The sequence below is a fragment of the Lithobates pipiens genome, unplaced genomic scaffold (genome assembly GCF_037356315.1).
Source record: "Lithobates pipiens isolate NorthernLeopardFrog02 unplaced genomic scaffold, aLitPip1_a1.2 Scaffold_24, whole genome shotgun sequence".
NCBI lineage: Eukaryota > Metazoa > Chordata > Amphibia > Anura > Ranidae > Lithobates > Lithobates pipiens.
In genome coordinates, this window is record NW_027507786.1 from 15,107,286 (window position 1) to 15,123,878 (window position 16,593).

Below are 16,593 nucleotides of genomic sequence, written 5' to 3' on the forward strand. Positions count from 1 at the left end.
GTAGGCCGGAGACGGGGCCTTGATTTGCGGCTGTGCCAAGTTGGCCATCACGGCTGCGTACGAGCGGGCACCAGTCTTCTCCACAAACTGGTCCATGGTGTGACTGGGGATGCTTGGAGGGAGGCTGCCAGTGTCAGGTGTGGGTTGTGCCGAATTTACAGGCCGATTTCAGAGTCGAGCTGCGGAAGTTGATGAGGAGGGCAGCTACTCTATGCGGTGCCAGAACCGGAAGTTGATTAGGATATTAATAAGAACATTGGGTTTTCAATGAATATTATATATATATATATATATATATATATATATATATATATATATATATATATATATATATATATATATATATATATATATATATATATTAGTATATATAATATTTGATTTAGATGTTAAATAAAACTTCTATCATACAAGTTAAATCCTTTCACACATTGTTCTTGCCCACTCCTCAGGAATGTCAATGCATAGTGATTGAACAACCTCTACCCTTGTGCGAGTACAATAAGTCTGTGGAACTATAAGACAAACCAACCCTTTTTAGGAAGGTGGGGGTTGTTTTCATGGTTTTGATTTGTGGAGCAAAATCTTTTGAACAAAGGGTTTTCGGAAGGAGACACAAGGAAACATTGAAGGAAGCTGACAGAGCCTCACACACAAAGGCACACATATAATTCAAGCTTCATCTTAAAAATAATTAAATTAATGATGTTATTTTTACATCTTACATTTTGATATTGTTCTTGTAATATTTTGCTATTTCTATTATTAAATCCATTTTTGAGTTTTTACACGAGAACTGAATGGACTTTCTTGGAACTTTTCTCGCTAATATGAATTATAGAATATCAATAATAATTCTGAAATAACAATATTTTAACTGATTCGTATCATGAATTTTTCGAATTTTCTTCAAATTTACCGTTTTTTTTCATTTCAAAGTGTAGGAATTGATCATTTCAAATCGGTGGAATTGAAAACTTTTATTTCTTAGATTCCAATGTGGCAAAGTGAGCAAACAAAAGAGAAATCTTCATCAAATGATTCCAATGAATATTTAAAATGGTACTCTAATAACACACACAGTCTTTGATTTCAGCAATATGTGTACAGTTAGAATTCATCTGAAGTTCGATGTAAAATTCAATTCGAATTTCAGTCCTAATTTTGTTTTGTTATTCGGAGCATTTGTTAACATTTGTTTTTATTGTAATTCGGGTATTTGTTATATCTGCTTCTCCGAATAACGAAAATTCATCCAAATATTAATTTGGAATAAAACAAACCGCACATGTCTAATAAATGCAATTATTGCTGCAGCAGGTTCTATACACAATACAGATGTACCACTTTACAGGCAGACTAAGGGGACCCACCAGGGACTATATTTAAAAGGAATTTTTCATTTTTATAGTTATTTCTCATTTTGATTGTTTCACTTTAAGCATCGGTAAATCACTGCTCATTTAAGTATTGTTTTTTACAAACTTTTTTTTCATTGATGCATGTCCCCCAGAGCAGTACTCAGACCCCCATAATCATTGTATGCCCAACTACTTGCATATAAGCTTTCAAAATGGACACTTATTTATTTTCTCAGTTGGGGTCCCATAGACTTCAATGGGGTTTGTTATACTCTCCGAACTTTAGCAATGTTTGAAAGTTCTGCCACGAATCAAACAGGGGGCCATTCGATCCATCTTTAAAAAAATTATTTTATGCTATATTATTTCAAAGCTGCAATAATTTGTATCTTTCATATCTGTTTGGAGTTCAGACTTTAAGTTTTATGTAACCAGTACAGATGTGTGTGTCTTTTGGGCGCGTTTGTGTTTCTTTGTTGTTTTTTTTTTGCTTTTTTCATGATTTGGAAACATTTACTGTATATCGATGATTGGATTCTTTAATATACTTGAAATATTTGAAATTTGATTGACATAATGTACATTTGCTTATTGTTTTTTAATTATGCTCTCTTATACTACAAGTGGGAATTAAATAAGTAATTTTACTTTTTGCAACCTTTGCTAATTAAAAAAAAAAATAATTAAAAAAATACATAACTGTCTAATTTTTTGAGTGTTTAAATAAAGAAAGTTTATATATTTCTTTGACTGTGCAGATAGCCTTTTGTATTCAGCTCCGGCCTACAGAGAATTATAAAGCATTTTGTAAGAAATATACAATATAAGAGACCATTATTGGAAATCAGTATGGCGAATATCTCCACAGCCACCGTGTATTTCCCTTTGGTGCTCAGATAGGCCGGGATCATGGCAATCCAGACACTGCAGAACACCAGCATGCTGAAGGTGATGTATTTGGCTTCATTAAAACTGTCCGGTAATGTCCTGGCAAAAAAAGCTATAATAAAACTAACAGCAGCCAGGATCCCCATATATCCCAGGACAGAGTAGAACCCGATAACTGACCCTTCATTACACTGAATGATTATCTTCTCCTGGTAGGAGTGTGTGTCCAATTCCTGGAAGGGAGGAGAGATGGACAACCAACTAACACAGATTATAATCTGAACATTGGAACAAGCTAAGACTATACAGGTGGGCAGTTTTACTCCGATCCATTTCTTCCATATGCTGTTGGGTTTGGTGGCTTTGAAGGCAATGCAAACCATAATAGTCTTGGCCAATACAGAAGATACGGCTATTGTAAAGAGAATTCCAAAAGAAACTTGGCGTAGCAAGCAGGTTACATCCACAGGATGACCCAGGAAGAGGAACACACAGAGGAAACCCAACATGATGGAGACCAGGAGGACAAAGCTGAGGCTCTTGTTATTGGCTTTCACAACTGGCGTGTCCTGGTGTAAAATAAAAATGATGAGAACTAGAAGAGTCTTCCCAAAACACAACAGCGAGAGGACTATAAATACTAGTGAGAGCGTGTCATCAGTGAAGGAAAGAAATTCTGATTGTTTGGATATACAGCGAGTTCTGTTTTCATTTGGCCATTCATGATCGGGACATCTCATGCAGTTTTCACTATCTGGAAAACAAAATAAAATCAATGAACACTGTGATCACTTACCTTGTCTTGGTTTACTTGTATGGGTGTAATCAGATATTAATATTTGTCAAATATCTAATAAACAAAGTCTTCCTTTTCCAGGTTACAATCCTCTTTAACCAGTTCCCGATCGGAGCACGTTGATGTACGTCAGCAGAATGGCACGGGCAGGCAAACTGATGTACAGGTACGTCCAGTTGAAATTGCCGCTCTGCCATCGCATGCATGCCGCGGCGGTGTGCGTGTATGCCGGTCAGGACCCCCGTGAGTCCAGTTGCGGGTCCCGTGGACTCGATCGCCATGTGGATACCCGTGATCATCTCACGGGGAGGCTGAACGGGGAGATGCCGATGTAAACAGCATATTCCCGTTCTGCCTAGCAACAAAGGACACTGATCTCTTCTCCCTGTGACTGGAGTAGAGATCAGTGTTCACTAACACACAGCCCAGCCCCCCACAGTAACACGCCCCTAGGACACACTTAACCCCTACACTGCCACCCCCTGGTTAACCCCTTCACTGCCAGTGTCATTTACACAGGAATCAGTGCATTTTTATAGCAGTGATTGCTGTGTAATTGACAATGGTCCCAAAAATGTGTTAAAAATGTCCGATGTGTCTGCCATAATTGTCGCAGTAACAATAAAAATCGCTGATCGCCGCCATTACTAGTAAAAAAATAAATATTAATAAAAATGCCATAAAACTATCCCCTATAAATTTTGCACAAACCAATCAATAATCGCTTATTGTGATTTTTTTAACCAAAAATATGTAGAAGAATACATATCGGCCTAAACTAAGTGCCCGTTCACACAGGGGCGACGCGACTTGCAGCGCGACTCACAGACGCGACCTGCACATGACTTCAGCGGCGACTTGCAAAATGACTTCTGTATAGAAGTCAATGCAAGTCGCCTGAAGTCGCCCCGAAAATACTACAGGAACCTTTTTCTAAGTCGGAGCGACTTGAGTCGCTCCTATTAGAACGGTTCCATAGTACAGAACGGAGCGCGACTTGTCAGGCGGCTAAGTCGCCTGACAAGTCGCGGTAGTGTGAACGGGCACTTAGGAAAAAAAAATGTTCTTTTATATATTTTTGGGGGATATTTAATATAGCAAAAAGTAAAAAATAATTGTGTTTTTTTCAAAATTGTTGCTCTTTTTTTGTTTATAGCGCAATAAATAAAACCTGCAGAGGTGATCAATTACCACCAAAAGAAAGCTCTATTTGTGGGAAAAAAAGAACGTCAATTTTGTTTGGGAGCCACGTCGCTCTTGTCAGTTAAAGTGACACAGTGCCGAATCGCAAAAAAGTGGTCTGGTCTTAAGCCAGCAAAATGGTCCGGTCTGAAAGTGGTTAAAGACAAAACATTAACCACTTGCTGATCGAAATACATCTTAAAACAGCAAATGCTTATAACAAGATCATGGTACTGATTTTTTTTCAGATGGTGATCAGCTTTCTGTACACCTGCCTAATCACTTTTATGATTCTGTAAATCCCCCTCCTGCCTCCGCCCCCACCCTTCGGTGGTTCCCAGGCACTCCATTCTTTCAGGAGAATTGGACAGCAGTAAATTGTAGAGACAACTCCCTATGGAGGAGGTCAAGGAAAGTCCATCTCCAATGTCCTCTGTGATGAATGAACCCAGAAGTAATGATGGTTTTGTCAACTCCTGTTTCAGAGCTCTCATTCCCTGGCTGTTACAGTCTGGAAAGCAGCTAACCAAGCACAATCTGTGTTCAGTTAGCTGCTGTGGAGGGCAAAGAGATACCGGATATCTCCATAAAGCGTACCGGTTATCTGTCCAAAGCTATCACAAATGGACTTGTTCGCCCCTATGTTATAGGAAAAAAAATGAAATGAAATAAATAAATAAATAATGAAAAAAAATAATTGTAAAAGCCCTCTTACCCCCCACCTCCACAGTTACATGCAAATGCAAACATGCACATAGGTCTGGCATGTGTATGTAAATGGTGGTTGCACTAAATTTGTATCAGGTATCACTGTGAACATTGAAGTGAGAGTAATGATTGTAGGGCCCTAGGTCATGATTAACTCTAAACGGAGAACCTGTAACGGCTTTTAAAGTGTCATCTATGAATAATGTTAGGTTCTGTAGTTTGCCGCCATTTCTGAGCTGTTTTCAATTTTAAATCTTGGCATGTTTGGTATCTACTGTATATACTCAATACAACAACATATTTTATATGCAGCGCTGCTGAAACATAACCTCTAACAGATGTCTATAGGAGAAAATGGTTCAATCAAATATTAGCCAGAATCAAAATAAAACAATGATATCAAAATATGCACTGTGCAGCACCGTTAAAGTGAACACACAAATAAAGTCTCTAGATAAACAGAGCAAAAAGGTGCACCAAATATAAAATAGTAATGGAAATAAATAACACAGTTTCTTTTATAGGTGCTCAATGTAAATATCCCTTGTGACAATGCGACAACTGATATTGTGCAATTCATCTTCAAAGAAGGTATGCAACTTCATACATTCCTAATTGGAAAACCTTATCCAACCAACCAATTCACCACCATTTGCGGCTTTGGCAGCACCCCCCACACACGTGCGGATCGTGGCTCTGGCAGCACCCCCCAACGTGGCTCTGACAGACCTGAGGGGACTTACCGCAAGCACTGCAGCAGCTCCTCTCAGAGCGGCGGCGACCTCCGCTTCACTCCTCTTCCTAAAAACCGGGCATCCAATAGGTCTGGCCAGTGCTTTGGCCAATCGGGAAACTGGTCTGATGCCCTGCCTCCTGATTGGCAGAGCCTACCCTATTTTGAAGCCTATTAGAGCCTCTGGCTCTAATCAGGTGCTTCAAAAAGTACCACCACCCCCAAATTGGATTGGGTGGTCAGCAGTAAAGTGCATATTACCACTGACTCATGGTCCAGCAGGCGCACTGGGTAACTCTGTTGGCAGTTGGGAAGGATGCAGGACAGGGTTCAGTATTGTTGGAGCTTGTTCTGCCACAGCTCTCTCCTCCACCTCCTCCTCTTCATCTTCCTCTATGGCTTCTTCCTCTGCAGATTTGTCCTCTGAACCAGCGGTGCTCTGTAGGTGCTCAAGGAGCTACGCGCAAGCACTCAGGCAAAAAGATAACATGCAGTGCTTGAGTTGGTCTGCTTAAGGGACAGGAGCCACACTGGAGCAGAGATTCTGTCAGCTCTGCAGGGGAAGGCTCAGAGGTGGTTGATGCCACTCCAGCTTCGGCCAGGAATGGTTGTATGCGACAATGGCACCAACCTCCTCTCTGCCCTTCAAAAGGGACACTTCACCCATGTTCCCCGTTTGGCTCACATCCTGAATTTGGTGGTGCAGTGGTTCTTGAGCAGGTACCCGGGCTTACAGGATTTCCTGAGGCAGGCCAGGAATGTCTGTGGTCTACACATGCAGCAGGGGGCAGGTACTGAGTACCTGCGTGAGTATGGCACCAGGACAGGGTCAGGGGTGCTTGGCTTTTTTTTGCCACGCCAGTGGCTACTGATCAAGGATGCATTCACTGTCCTGTCACCATTTGAGGAGGCCACGAGGATGATGAGCAGTGACAGTGCGTGCATCAGTGATACTGTCCCTCTTTCAGAAACCATGAATCAAACCGAGACAGAACTACAAGGTAAAAGGTAAATAGAGTAAGCGTAGTTAAAGCATAGCCAGTGTCCAGTAACTGGATCGAGTAGTCAGCCAGGCCAGAGTTCAATAACCAGATCGGTTAATCAGCAAGTCAGAAGTCAGCGATCCAAGTGGAGGAACAGCAAGCAGGATAAGGAGTCAGAAGGGATGTCAGCAAGCCAGTCTTAAAACAGGAACGCAGGCAATGGTTTCTTGTGATGTGACCAAGGAGAAAGCAGAGATGAGGTGAGCTGGACAGCTTTAAATAGACAGGTCAGACAAGCAGGATCAGGAACAGCTGGATAACTGTGGAGAGAGTTGAGAGCTGGCAATTAGCTGACAGTTTAGCTGCCAGCCCAGAGAAGGAAGGTCCAAGCCAGCTCTGATACCCTCTTGTCTTCCTGTTGGAGCACACATTTTGTGGAATAATGGACAGAGCACTTGAAGCAGAACAGCAGGAGAATGAGGAGGACTTCCTTACCTCTCAAGGCCCCCTTTATCCAGATAGTATTCCTGTGGGCCCACCGATCCCACAGGAAGAAGAAGAGGAGGAGGATTGTGTCAGCATGGAGGTGGAGGAGAACACTCAGCACCAGCCTTTAAGGGATCGTTTTCAGTCCCCAGAAACCCATAGAGTTGTACATGGCTGGGAGGAGGTGGTTGCGGATCATGTGATCCTCAGTGACCCAGAGAACTCAGGATCTAATACCTCTGCAAACTTACACTGCATGGCCTCCCTGATCCTGCAAAGCCTGTGAAAGAACCCTAGGATTCATGTATCACGGAGATGATACTGGCTGGCATCCCTTCTGGATTCATGTTACATGGGTAAGGTTGCAGAACTTATCCAGCCTTCACAGAAGGAGCAGGTGATGAAACATCTTCGGGAGGCGTTGCAGAAAGGTTTGTGTAATGCATTTCCAGAGCCTGAGAGGTTACAATTTCTTGGTGCTGGACAACGTGTTGCTCAGGCTTTGTTCAGTCACAAAAAGAGCAGTGGAGAAGGTGGCCGTGCCTTCAGACAATTCTTCAGTCCTCAGTGCCAAGCTCTGATCGGTTACAGCAACCATTACCATCGTCTGAATTACATGGTGCTGGAATATCTAGGGGCAAGATCAGACTTGGAGACCTTTCCAACAGAACATCCACTGGGTTACTGAGTCTTGAGGATGGACCACTGGCCAGAGCTTGCACAGTATGCAATTAAGCTACTGGCCTGTCCTACATCAAGTGTTCTTTCTGAATGCACATTCAGTGCTGCTGGAGGCTATGTAACTGATCACAGTGTGCACCTGTCCACAGACTCGATTGATTGGCTCACATTCATAAAAATGAATCAGTATTGGATCACCAGCTACCAAGCCCCTAATGCTGATGTAACAGATAGATTTTTCTATGGATGCGAGATCCCTCGAAGACTGCTGATGCTGAGTGACTATCCTATTCCTCCTCAATTTTAGCTTCTAAGAATATTTTTGATTCAGGGCACCACCACCACTGCCTAAGGCCCAATTTTTCTGCTCCTGTTTAACAGGGGCGTGTAATTACAATTTTTGATCAAATATTTCACAGCAGGGCCTGTTCCTGTGCTCAACAAGAGTATCTGTGAGGCTTTACAGTGTTGTGCCACCACCACCACGTCCCTGCGTTAAAAAATAGTATCTGTGAGGGGTTGCAGTGTTGTGGCACCACCACTGCCTAAGGCCAAATTTTTCTGTCCTTGTTTAACAGGGGCACGTAATTACAATTTTTTATCTAATATTTCACAGCAGGGTCTGTTCCTGTGCTCAACAAGAGTATCTGTGAGGCTTTACAGTGTTGTGCCACCACCACCACCGCCTAAGGCCCAATTTTTCTTCCCCTGTTTAACAGGGGTGTGTAATTACAATTTTTGCTCTAATATTTCACAGTAGGGCTCGTTTCTGTGCTTAACAAGGGAATCTGTGAGGGGTTACAGTGTTGTGGCACCACCACCACTGCCTAAGGGCCAATTTTTCTGCCTCTCTTAAAAAGGGGCGCATAATTACAATTTTTGATCTAATATTTCACAGCAGAGCTCATTCCTGTGCTCAACAAGAGTATCTGTGAGGCTTTACAGTGTTGTGCTACTACCACCACCACCACCAAAGGCCCAAATTTTCTGTCCCTGTTTCTGCGAAAGGACTGAAAATTTGCGCAAACTTTAGAACCCTATTAAAGTCTATGGAACTCGAACGTTCAAAATCAAAAGTGATCATTTTAAAGGCTAATATGCAAGTTATTCTCCTAAAAAGGGTTTAAGGAACCGGCTCCTGCCCCAGGGGACATGTATCAGTGCAAAAACAAGTTTTAAAAATGGCCCTTTTTTGGGAGCTCTGATTTTAATGATGCTTAAAGTGAAAAAAAAAGTGAAATATTCCTTTAAATATCATACCTTGGGTTTTTCTATAGTATTCCTGTGAAGTGGCACGTGTTTCCTGTGTTTAGAACTGTCCCTGCGCAAAATTACATTTCTAACAGAAAAAAGTCATTTAAAACTGCTTGCGATTTTAATCAGTTCCCAACCGGTGCACGACAATGTACGTCGGCAGAATGGCACGGGCAGGCATTTTGGCATACAGGTACGTCCATTTCTATATGCCGCCCTGCCATCGCATGCACGCAGCCAGCAGTGCGCTCGTGTGCCGGTCGGGACACCCGTGAGTCCAGTCGTGGGTCCAGCGGACTCGATCGCTGCTGGGATACCTGCGATCGTCTCACAGGGAGGCTGAACTGGGAGATGCCGTTGTAAACCGCATCTCCCAAATCTGCCTAGCAACAAGTGACGCTGATCTCTGCTCCATGTGATTGGAGCAGAGATCAGTGTTCACTATCACAAAGCCGAGCCCCCCACAGTTAGTAACACACCCCTAGGAACACTTAACTGCCACTCCCTGGTTAACCCCTTCACTGCCAGTGTCATTTACACAGGAATCAGTGCATTTGTATAGCACTGATTGCTGTATAAATGAAAATGGTCCCAAAATGATAAATGTTGCAGTCACAATAGAAATTGCTGATCGCCATTACTAGTGAAAAAAAAATATATTAATAAAAATACCATAAAACTATCCCCTATTTTGTAAACGCTATAACTTTTGCAAAAACCAATCAATAATCGCTTGTTGTGATTTTTTTACCAAAAATATGTAGAAGAATACATATCAGCCTAAACTGAGGGAAAAAATGATTTTTTATATATTTTTTGGGGAACATTTATTATAACAAAAAGTAAAAAAAAAGCGTTTTTTTCAAAATTGGTGCTCTATTTTTGTTTATAACGCAAAAAATAAAAACTGCAGGGGTGATCAAATACCACCAAAAGAAAGATCTATTTGAGGGAAAAAAAAAGGACGTCAATTTTGTTTGGGAGCCACGTCGCAGGACTGCGCAATTGTCAGTTAAAGCGTTGCAGTGCCGAATCGCAAAAAATGGTCTTGTCTGAAAGTGGTTAATGTTATGTCTCGTTCCAACAATATGGATGAAAGTCATTCAGAAAAATGCCATGGGTAGCCCCCCTGCTCATTACCAGCCCTTTTGGGTCTTGTACGGATATTAAGGGAAACTCTGTACCCAAATTAAAAAAAGGAAAGGTATAGGGCCCCCAGACCCTATATACTCAGAACAGCAGTATACAGGCAGTGCAAACAAGACAGGGACTGTGTAGGTTTGTTGTGTTAAGAAGAATCTGTTTGTAATTTTGAACTGGTACATTTTTAAAGTGTAGCTCCAGTCAAAAAATCTATTTTTAAGCTTTTTGGAAAACATAGGGAAGGGTTATCAACCCTGCATAATTTTTTTGCCATCTGTCTTTTTTTCATCTCAATTTCTGTTGTCTCCTTCCATTTGCAAGTAGGAGGTTTGTAAGTTGGATGTTTGAAAGTAGGAGCCTGCCCTATATGCTCTGCAGAAATTTGGGCCTAAGGTGTTGGTGTTGCCACAAGTTAACACTGTAAGCTTTCATAGTTACTCTCGGTGGGTGTTGGAACGGGCCTTGCTGTGAAATATTATATCAAGAATTGTAATTGTATGCACCTGTTAAACAGGGGCTGAAAAATTGGGCCTTAGGCACTGGTGCCACAACACCTCATAGAAACTCTAGTTGGAGTGCAGGAATGAGCCCTGCTGCAAAGTATTGCATCAAAAATTGTAATGACATGCAGGGGCTGAAAAATTGGGCCTTAGCCACTGGTGGCAGCACCCAGAACCAAAAATGTTCTTCCCGGCTATCAGCAGGATCATTGAGGAGGAAGGGGATAGTCAGTCAGCATAACAGGACTCAGCATAGGCAGTCTTGAAGGGATGTGACATTTCAAAAAAAAAATATTTGGTTACATCAGCTTCAGGTGCTTGGTAGCTGGTGGTGATTCAAGACTTATTCATCTTTATGAAGGTCAGTCGATCAACCGAGTCGGTGGACAGGCGCACACTGTGATCGGTTACAAAGCCTCCAGCAGCACTGAATGTGCGTTCCGAAAGAATGCTGGACGCAGGACAGGCCAGTAGCTCAATTTCATACTGTGCAAGCTCTGGCCAGTGATCCATCCTCAAGACCCAGTAACCCAAAGGACTTTCGGTGGGAAAGGTGTCCAAGTCTGATCTTGCCCCTAGGTATTCCTGCACCATGTAAATCAGGTGCTGGCGATGCAGACCTATCATACCTTGGGGCTGCGGACTGAAAAAGTGTCTGAACGCATCGGTCAGATGGCCACCTTCACCACTCCTTCTGTGATTGACCGAAGCCTCAGCAACACGTTGTCCAGGACCAGGAATTTTTAACCTCCCAGTCTCTGGGATCGCGTTACACAGACCTTTCTGCAAGGCCTCCCAGAGAGGTGTCTCATCCTCTGCTCCCTCTGCGCTGGCAAGATAAGGTCCGCAACCCTTGTCCCGTGGATCAAAGAGAATTGCCAGCCAGTAATGATCCCTCTCCTTGATCCGCTGAATACGAGGATCCTTCTGCAGGCTTTGCAGGATCAGGGAGGCCATGCAGTGTAGTTTAGCTGAGGCATTCGGGCGAGAGTCATCTGGGCCACTAAGAACCACATGATCCGCAGCCACCTCCTCCCATCACAGGTTTCTTGGGACTGTAAATCATCCCTAAAAGACTTCTGCTGAGTTCCAGGCTCCACCTGGCATCATATGACCAGCGTAAATGCACACAGACTTTCCTTGCCTGCCTCAGGACATCCTGTAAGCCCGGGTACCTGCCCAAGAACCACTGAATCACCAAGTTAAGGATGTGAGCCACACAGGGCACATGGGTCAGTTGTCCCTGTTCAAGGGCGGAGAGGAGATTGGTGCCATTGTCGTAAACCAGCATTCCTGGCTTAAGCTGGCATGGCATCAACCACCTCTTAGCCTGCCCCTGCATAGCTGACAGAATATCTGCCCCTGTCCCCCAAGCACACCAGCGCAAGCACGGCATGGCTTCTTTTTGCCTGCATACTTGCGTAGCCCCTTGAATGCCTATGGAGCACCTTACCACTGACCGCCCTGTCCAGTGAGGCATGGACATTGCCTTTCACGTGCCGGTAGAGAGCCGGAATTGCCTTCCTTGAAAAAAAGTGGCTTTGGGAACCTGCCACTGAGGAACCACACATTGCACAAACTCACGGAAGGGAGCCGAGTCTACCAAATGAAAAGGCCGCAGTTGAAGTGCTAGAAATTTAGTCAAGCTAGCATTCAACCGCTGGGCATGTGGATGGCTGGGAGTGAACTTCTTTTGATGGTCCAGCAGCCGGGGCCTGATGTTTTGGCCATGCGAGATATGCTTGAGACATATGTTGCAAATAAAGTAATAGACAAAAGTATCCCTGCGCTATCAAAAATCTATTAAGCCTCAATTAGGGTTGCAGCCAAACACCGACAGAGGTATAAGCCCTACCACTGAAACATATAGCAACAAATCAAATAAATGGTGTTGCGCTCCCTTATACTAAATAATATTAATTCATAAAATGCTAACCAATAAAAACAAATTATCTGTGCATAAATTCTGATTCCCGTGATAAATCGTGATCAGTGATCAAAGTGACTAGTGCAACAAAGCATTCCAAACGAATATATATGTAAAGAAATAGAAACCACATATATAAAATCGCATAGACCAAAGTAAGAATCGCATAAAATCACACAGTGATAGTGATGAATACCAATAAATAGATTATCTTACTCGGTGTAAATAGAAACACATAAAATCGCATAAATAGAAAAGAAATCGCATATACCCATAAAGTGATAAATGCAAATAAATAAAGTATAAAATCACACAGTGATAGTGATGAATACCAATAAATAGATTTTCTTACTCGGTGTAAATAGAAACACATAAAATCGCATAAATAGAAAAGAAATCACATATACCCATAAAGTGATGAATGCAAATAAATAAAGTATCACACAAAGTGTGTATAAAGCAAAATTAAATAGTGAAACATTCAGTGCAGACAAATGTAGAAGTCTCTCAAACTGCAAAAAAAAATAAAAAAGTGGCAAAAAAATCCGTAAAGTGCTTCTCGTAGTAGCAGGTGCAATACAACGTAAACTGTGCACACTCTGGTGTCTCTTCAGTGTCCCGCAGTTAACATATAGGGTGGCCCCTTACCTTACTGCTGTAAGGCAAACAGCATAAAGAGACCAAGGTCTCAGATGGTGACAGCGGTGTACCCTTAGTTCCAAGCTAGGAGAACTTCTCCCCACATTAAGGCAGGATCTCACAGAGAAGGAAACAGGAGGGCTCCAAATGGTGAAGTATGTATACACTTTTATTACAAAACTCAAACAAATGGAAAGGTACTCACAAACAAATCAGTTTAAAAACGCCAGATAGCAGTTTAAAATGTTCCTTTTCGTCTCTCAGACGTGGCTTCCTGTATCCACAAGCACTTCCTTCCCACGCGTATCGTCATGTGACTTCATCCCCTTACCTTACAGCAGTAAGGTAAGGGGCCACCCTATATGTTAACTGCGGGACACTGAAGAGACACCAGAGTGTGCACAGTTTACGTTGTATTGCACCTGCTACTACGAGAAGCACTTTACGGATTTTTTTGCTACTTTTTTATTTTTGTTTGCAGTTTGAGAGACTTCTACATTTGTCTGCACTGAATGTTTCACTATTTAATTTTGCTTTATACACACTTTGTGTGATACTTTATTTATTTGCATTCATCACTTTATGGGTATATGCGATTTCTTTTCTATTTATGCGATTTTATGTGTTTCTATTTACACCGAGTAAGATAATCTATTTATTGGTATTCATCACTATCACTGTGTGATTTTATACTTTATTTATTTGCATTTATCACTTTATGGGTATATGCGATTTCTTTTCTATTTATGCGATTTTATGTGTTTCTATTTACACCGAGTAAGATAATCTATTTATTGGTATTCATCACTATCACTGTGTGATTTTATGCGATTCTTACTTTGGTCTATGCGATTTTATATATGTGGTTTCTATTTCTTTACATATATATATATATATATATATATATATATATATATATATATATATATATATATATATTTGTTTGGAATGCTTTGTTACACTAGTCACTTTGATCACTGATCACGATTTATCACGGGAATCAGAATTTATGCACAGATAATTTATGTTTTTATTGGTTAGCATTTTATGGATTAATATTATTTAGTTTAAGGGAGCGCAACACCATTTATTTGATTTGTTGCTATATGTTGCAAATAGCAGTGGTGCGATCTAATGCACTCGTCTTAAAAAAGGCCCACATCAAAGAAATTTTGGAATAACGCGCAGAGGCAGCGCTCTGCACAGGCAGAGCTCTTTGGTGTGATTGAGTCAGTGTGCTGCCCTTAAGCTGGACCCTGGAGGGCATCCTGCCTCATTGGAGATTTGCCTCCTCTTCCTCCTCTCTCCTATCAGCCACCCACGTGGAGTCAGTGACATCATCATCATCTCCTCCCTCCTCATCACTGGAGAAAACCTGGCAGTATGCTGCAGCTGGTGGAACATGACTGCCAGATTGCTGTCCTTCTTGGGCATCCCCTCTCTCTGGGCTCATGCTACTGCCTTCCCCTAGCTGGGTATCATCATCAGAGCTTTCAAAATGCTGGGCATCCTCCTGGAGCATGTACCCAACACTGTGCTCAAACAGTTCGGGGGACTCCTCAGGAGGACATGGTGGGTCTAGGGAAGGAGTGACTGATGTCATTGAGACAAGGGAAGGGGCCGTATTGGCAGCTGCTTTGCCAGTACCCTGAGCCTGGGTGAGAGAGGATGAGGAGGATGAGGAGGGCTTGGTCATCCGCTGTACCAATTATTCGCCATTTTGCAACACGTCCAGCTGCTGAAAATAAGGACAAGCGTGTGCCATGGCCACGTGCTGATGACTAGCACTGTTGCCTCTAGACATAGAGCCTGCTTGCCCTATTTTATTGGCCCGTGACTGTCTGCCTCTCCTTGTTGGCCTTCCAGACATACTAATGGCCTGCAGGGAGATGAGAACACCAGCAACTGGGGTAGCTTTAGGTGCACACTGAGCAGATGACACAGTACACCGACTGTAATTACTGCAGCTGCCCGCCTGTGGTATAGGATCTGAAGAACACCAGCAATTGGGGTAGCTTTTGGTACACACTGTGCAGATGACACAATACACCAACTGTAATTACTGGAGCTGCCTGCTGTATAGGATCAGCAAAACACCAGCATTTGGGGTAGCTTTAGGTACACACTGTGCAGATGACACAGTACACAGACTGTAATTACTGCAGCTGCCTGTGGTATAGGACCAGAACAACACCAGCAATTGGGGTAGATTCAGGTGTACACTGTGCAGGTGGCACAATACACCAACTGTAACTGCTGTAGCTGCCTGTGGTATAGGACCAGAAGAACACCAGCAATTGGGGTAGCTTCAGGTGTACACTGTTCAGGGGGCACAATACACTGACTGTAACTGCTGCAGCTGCCTGTGGTATAGGACCAGAACAACACCAGCAACTGGGGTAGCTTCAGGTGTACACTGTGCAGGGGGCACAATACACCAACTGTAAATGCAATAGCTTCAGAGGAAATAAACACACTCTCTCTATGAGCTGCAACGCACTACGCAAGGCTGCTGCGCAGGCGGCCTTATATAGTGTGGGGGGTTTACTAAACCCCCTGAGCCCTAATTGGCTGCAGGCATCCTGCCTGTGGCTAATTTTGGCTCTCTTCGCTGATGGCGCTGTGATTGGCCAAGAATGCAGGTCATAGTGCATGCTTGGCCAATCATCAGCCAGCAATGCACTGCGATGGCGCAGTGCATTATGGGCCATGAGCGCCACCCGAATTTGGCGTGACCGGCCCATAATGTTCTGGTTTCGCTGAAGGGGCGAACTTCCGGTGTTCGACTCAAACACTCAGCTCATCCCTAGTCTCCACTGATGCTTTATAACTAATCCTTGTTTCCCTAATAACCCAAAATTTTCAAAATCTAATTGTAATTGAGACAGAAAGTGAGTTGAAATCTTCTGAACAGGGATGGAGACAGCAAAACAAATGTTGCAGGGGTGATAACCCTTCCCTATGTTATCCAAAAAGCTTAAAAATAGATTTTTTGGCTGAAGCTACACTTACAAAATGTACCTGTTTGAAATTACAAACAGATTCAACTTAAGAACAAACCTATCTTGTTTGTAACCTGGGGACCGCCTGTATACTGCTGTTCAGAGTATATAGGGCCTGGGCGCCCCACACCTTTTTTTAAAAACATTTTTGTTTGGGTCTTCCCTTAATATCCATACCAGATCCAAAGGGCCTGGAAATGGACTGGGGAGGGGGACCTATGCCATTTTTCTCAATGATTTTCATCTATATTGCTGGGACACGACAATGCATTACAGCTGCAAGCAGTTTTGAATGACTTTTTTTCATTTA

At 42.8% G+C, this 16,593-nt stretch overlaps 1 protein-coding gene across 1 annotated transcript in view; it reads right to left on the reverse strand.

Annotated features, from left to right (window-relative positions):
- Positions 1 to 1,838: 1,838 nt before the first annotated feature.
- LOC143929563 (vomeronasal type-2 receptor 26-like) overlaps positions 1,839 to 16,593 on the reverse strand; it is a 62,799-nt gene continuing 48,044 nt past the window's right edge. Inside the window, exon 8 of the mRNA XM_077453442.1 lies at positions 1,839 to 3,003. Within this exon, the coding sequence (XP_077309568.1) occupies positions 2,096 to 3,003 (908 nt within the window). The 3' untranslated portion in view covers positions 1,839 to 2,095. The remainder of the gene's footprint in view (positions 3,004 to 16,593) is intronic.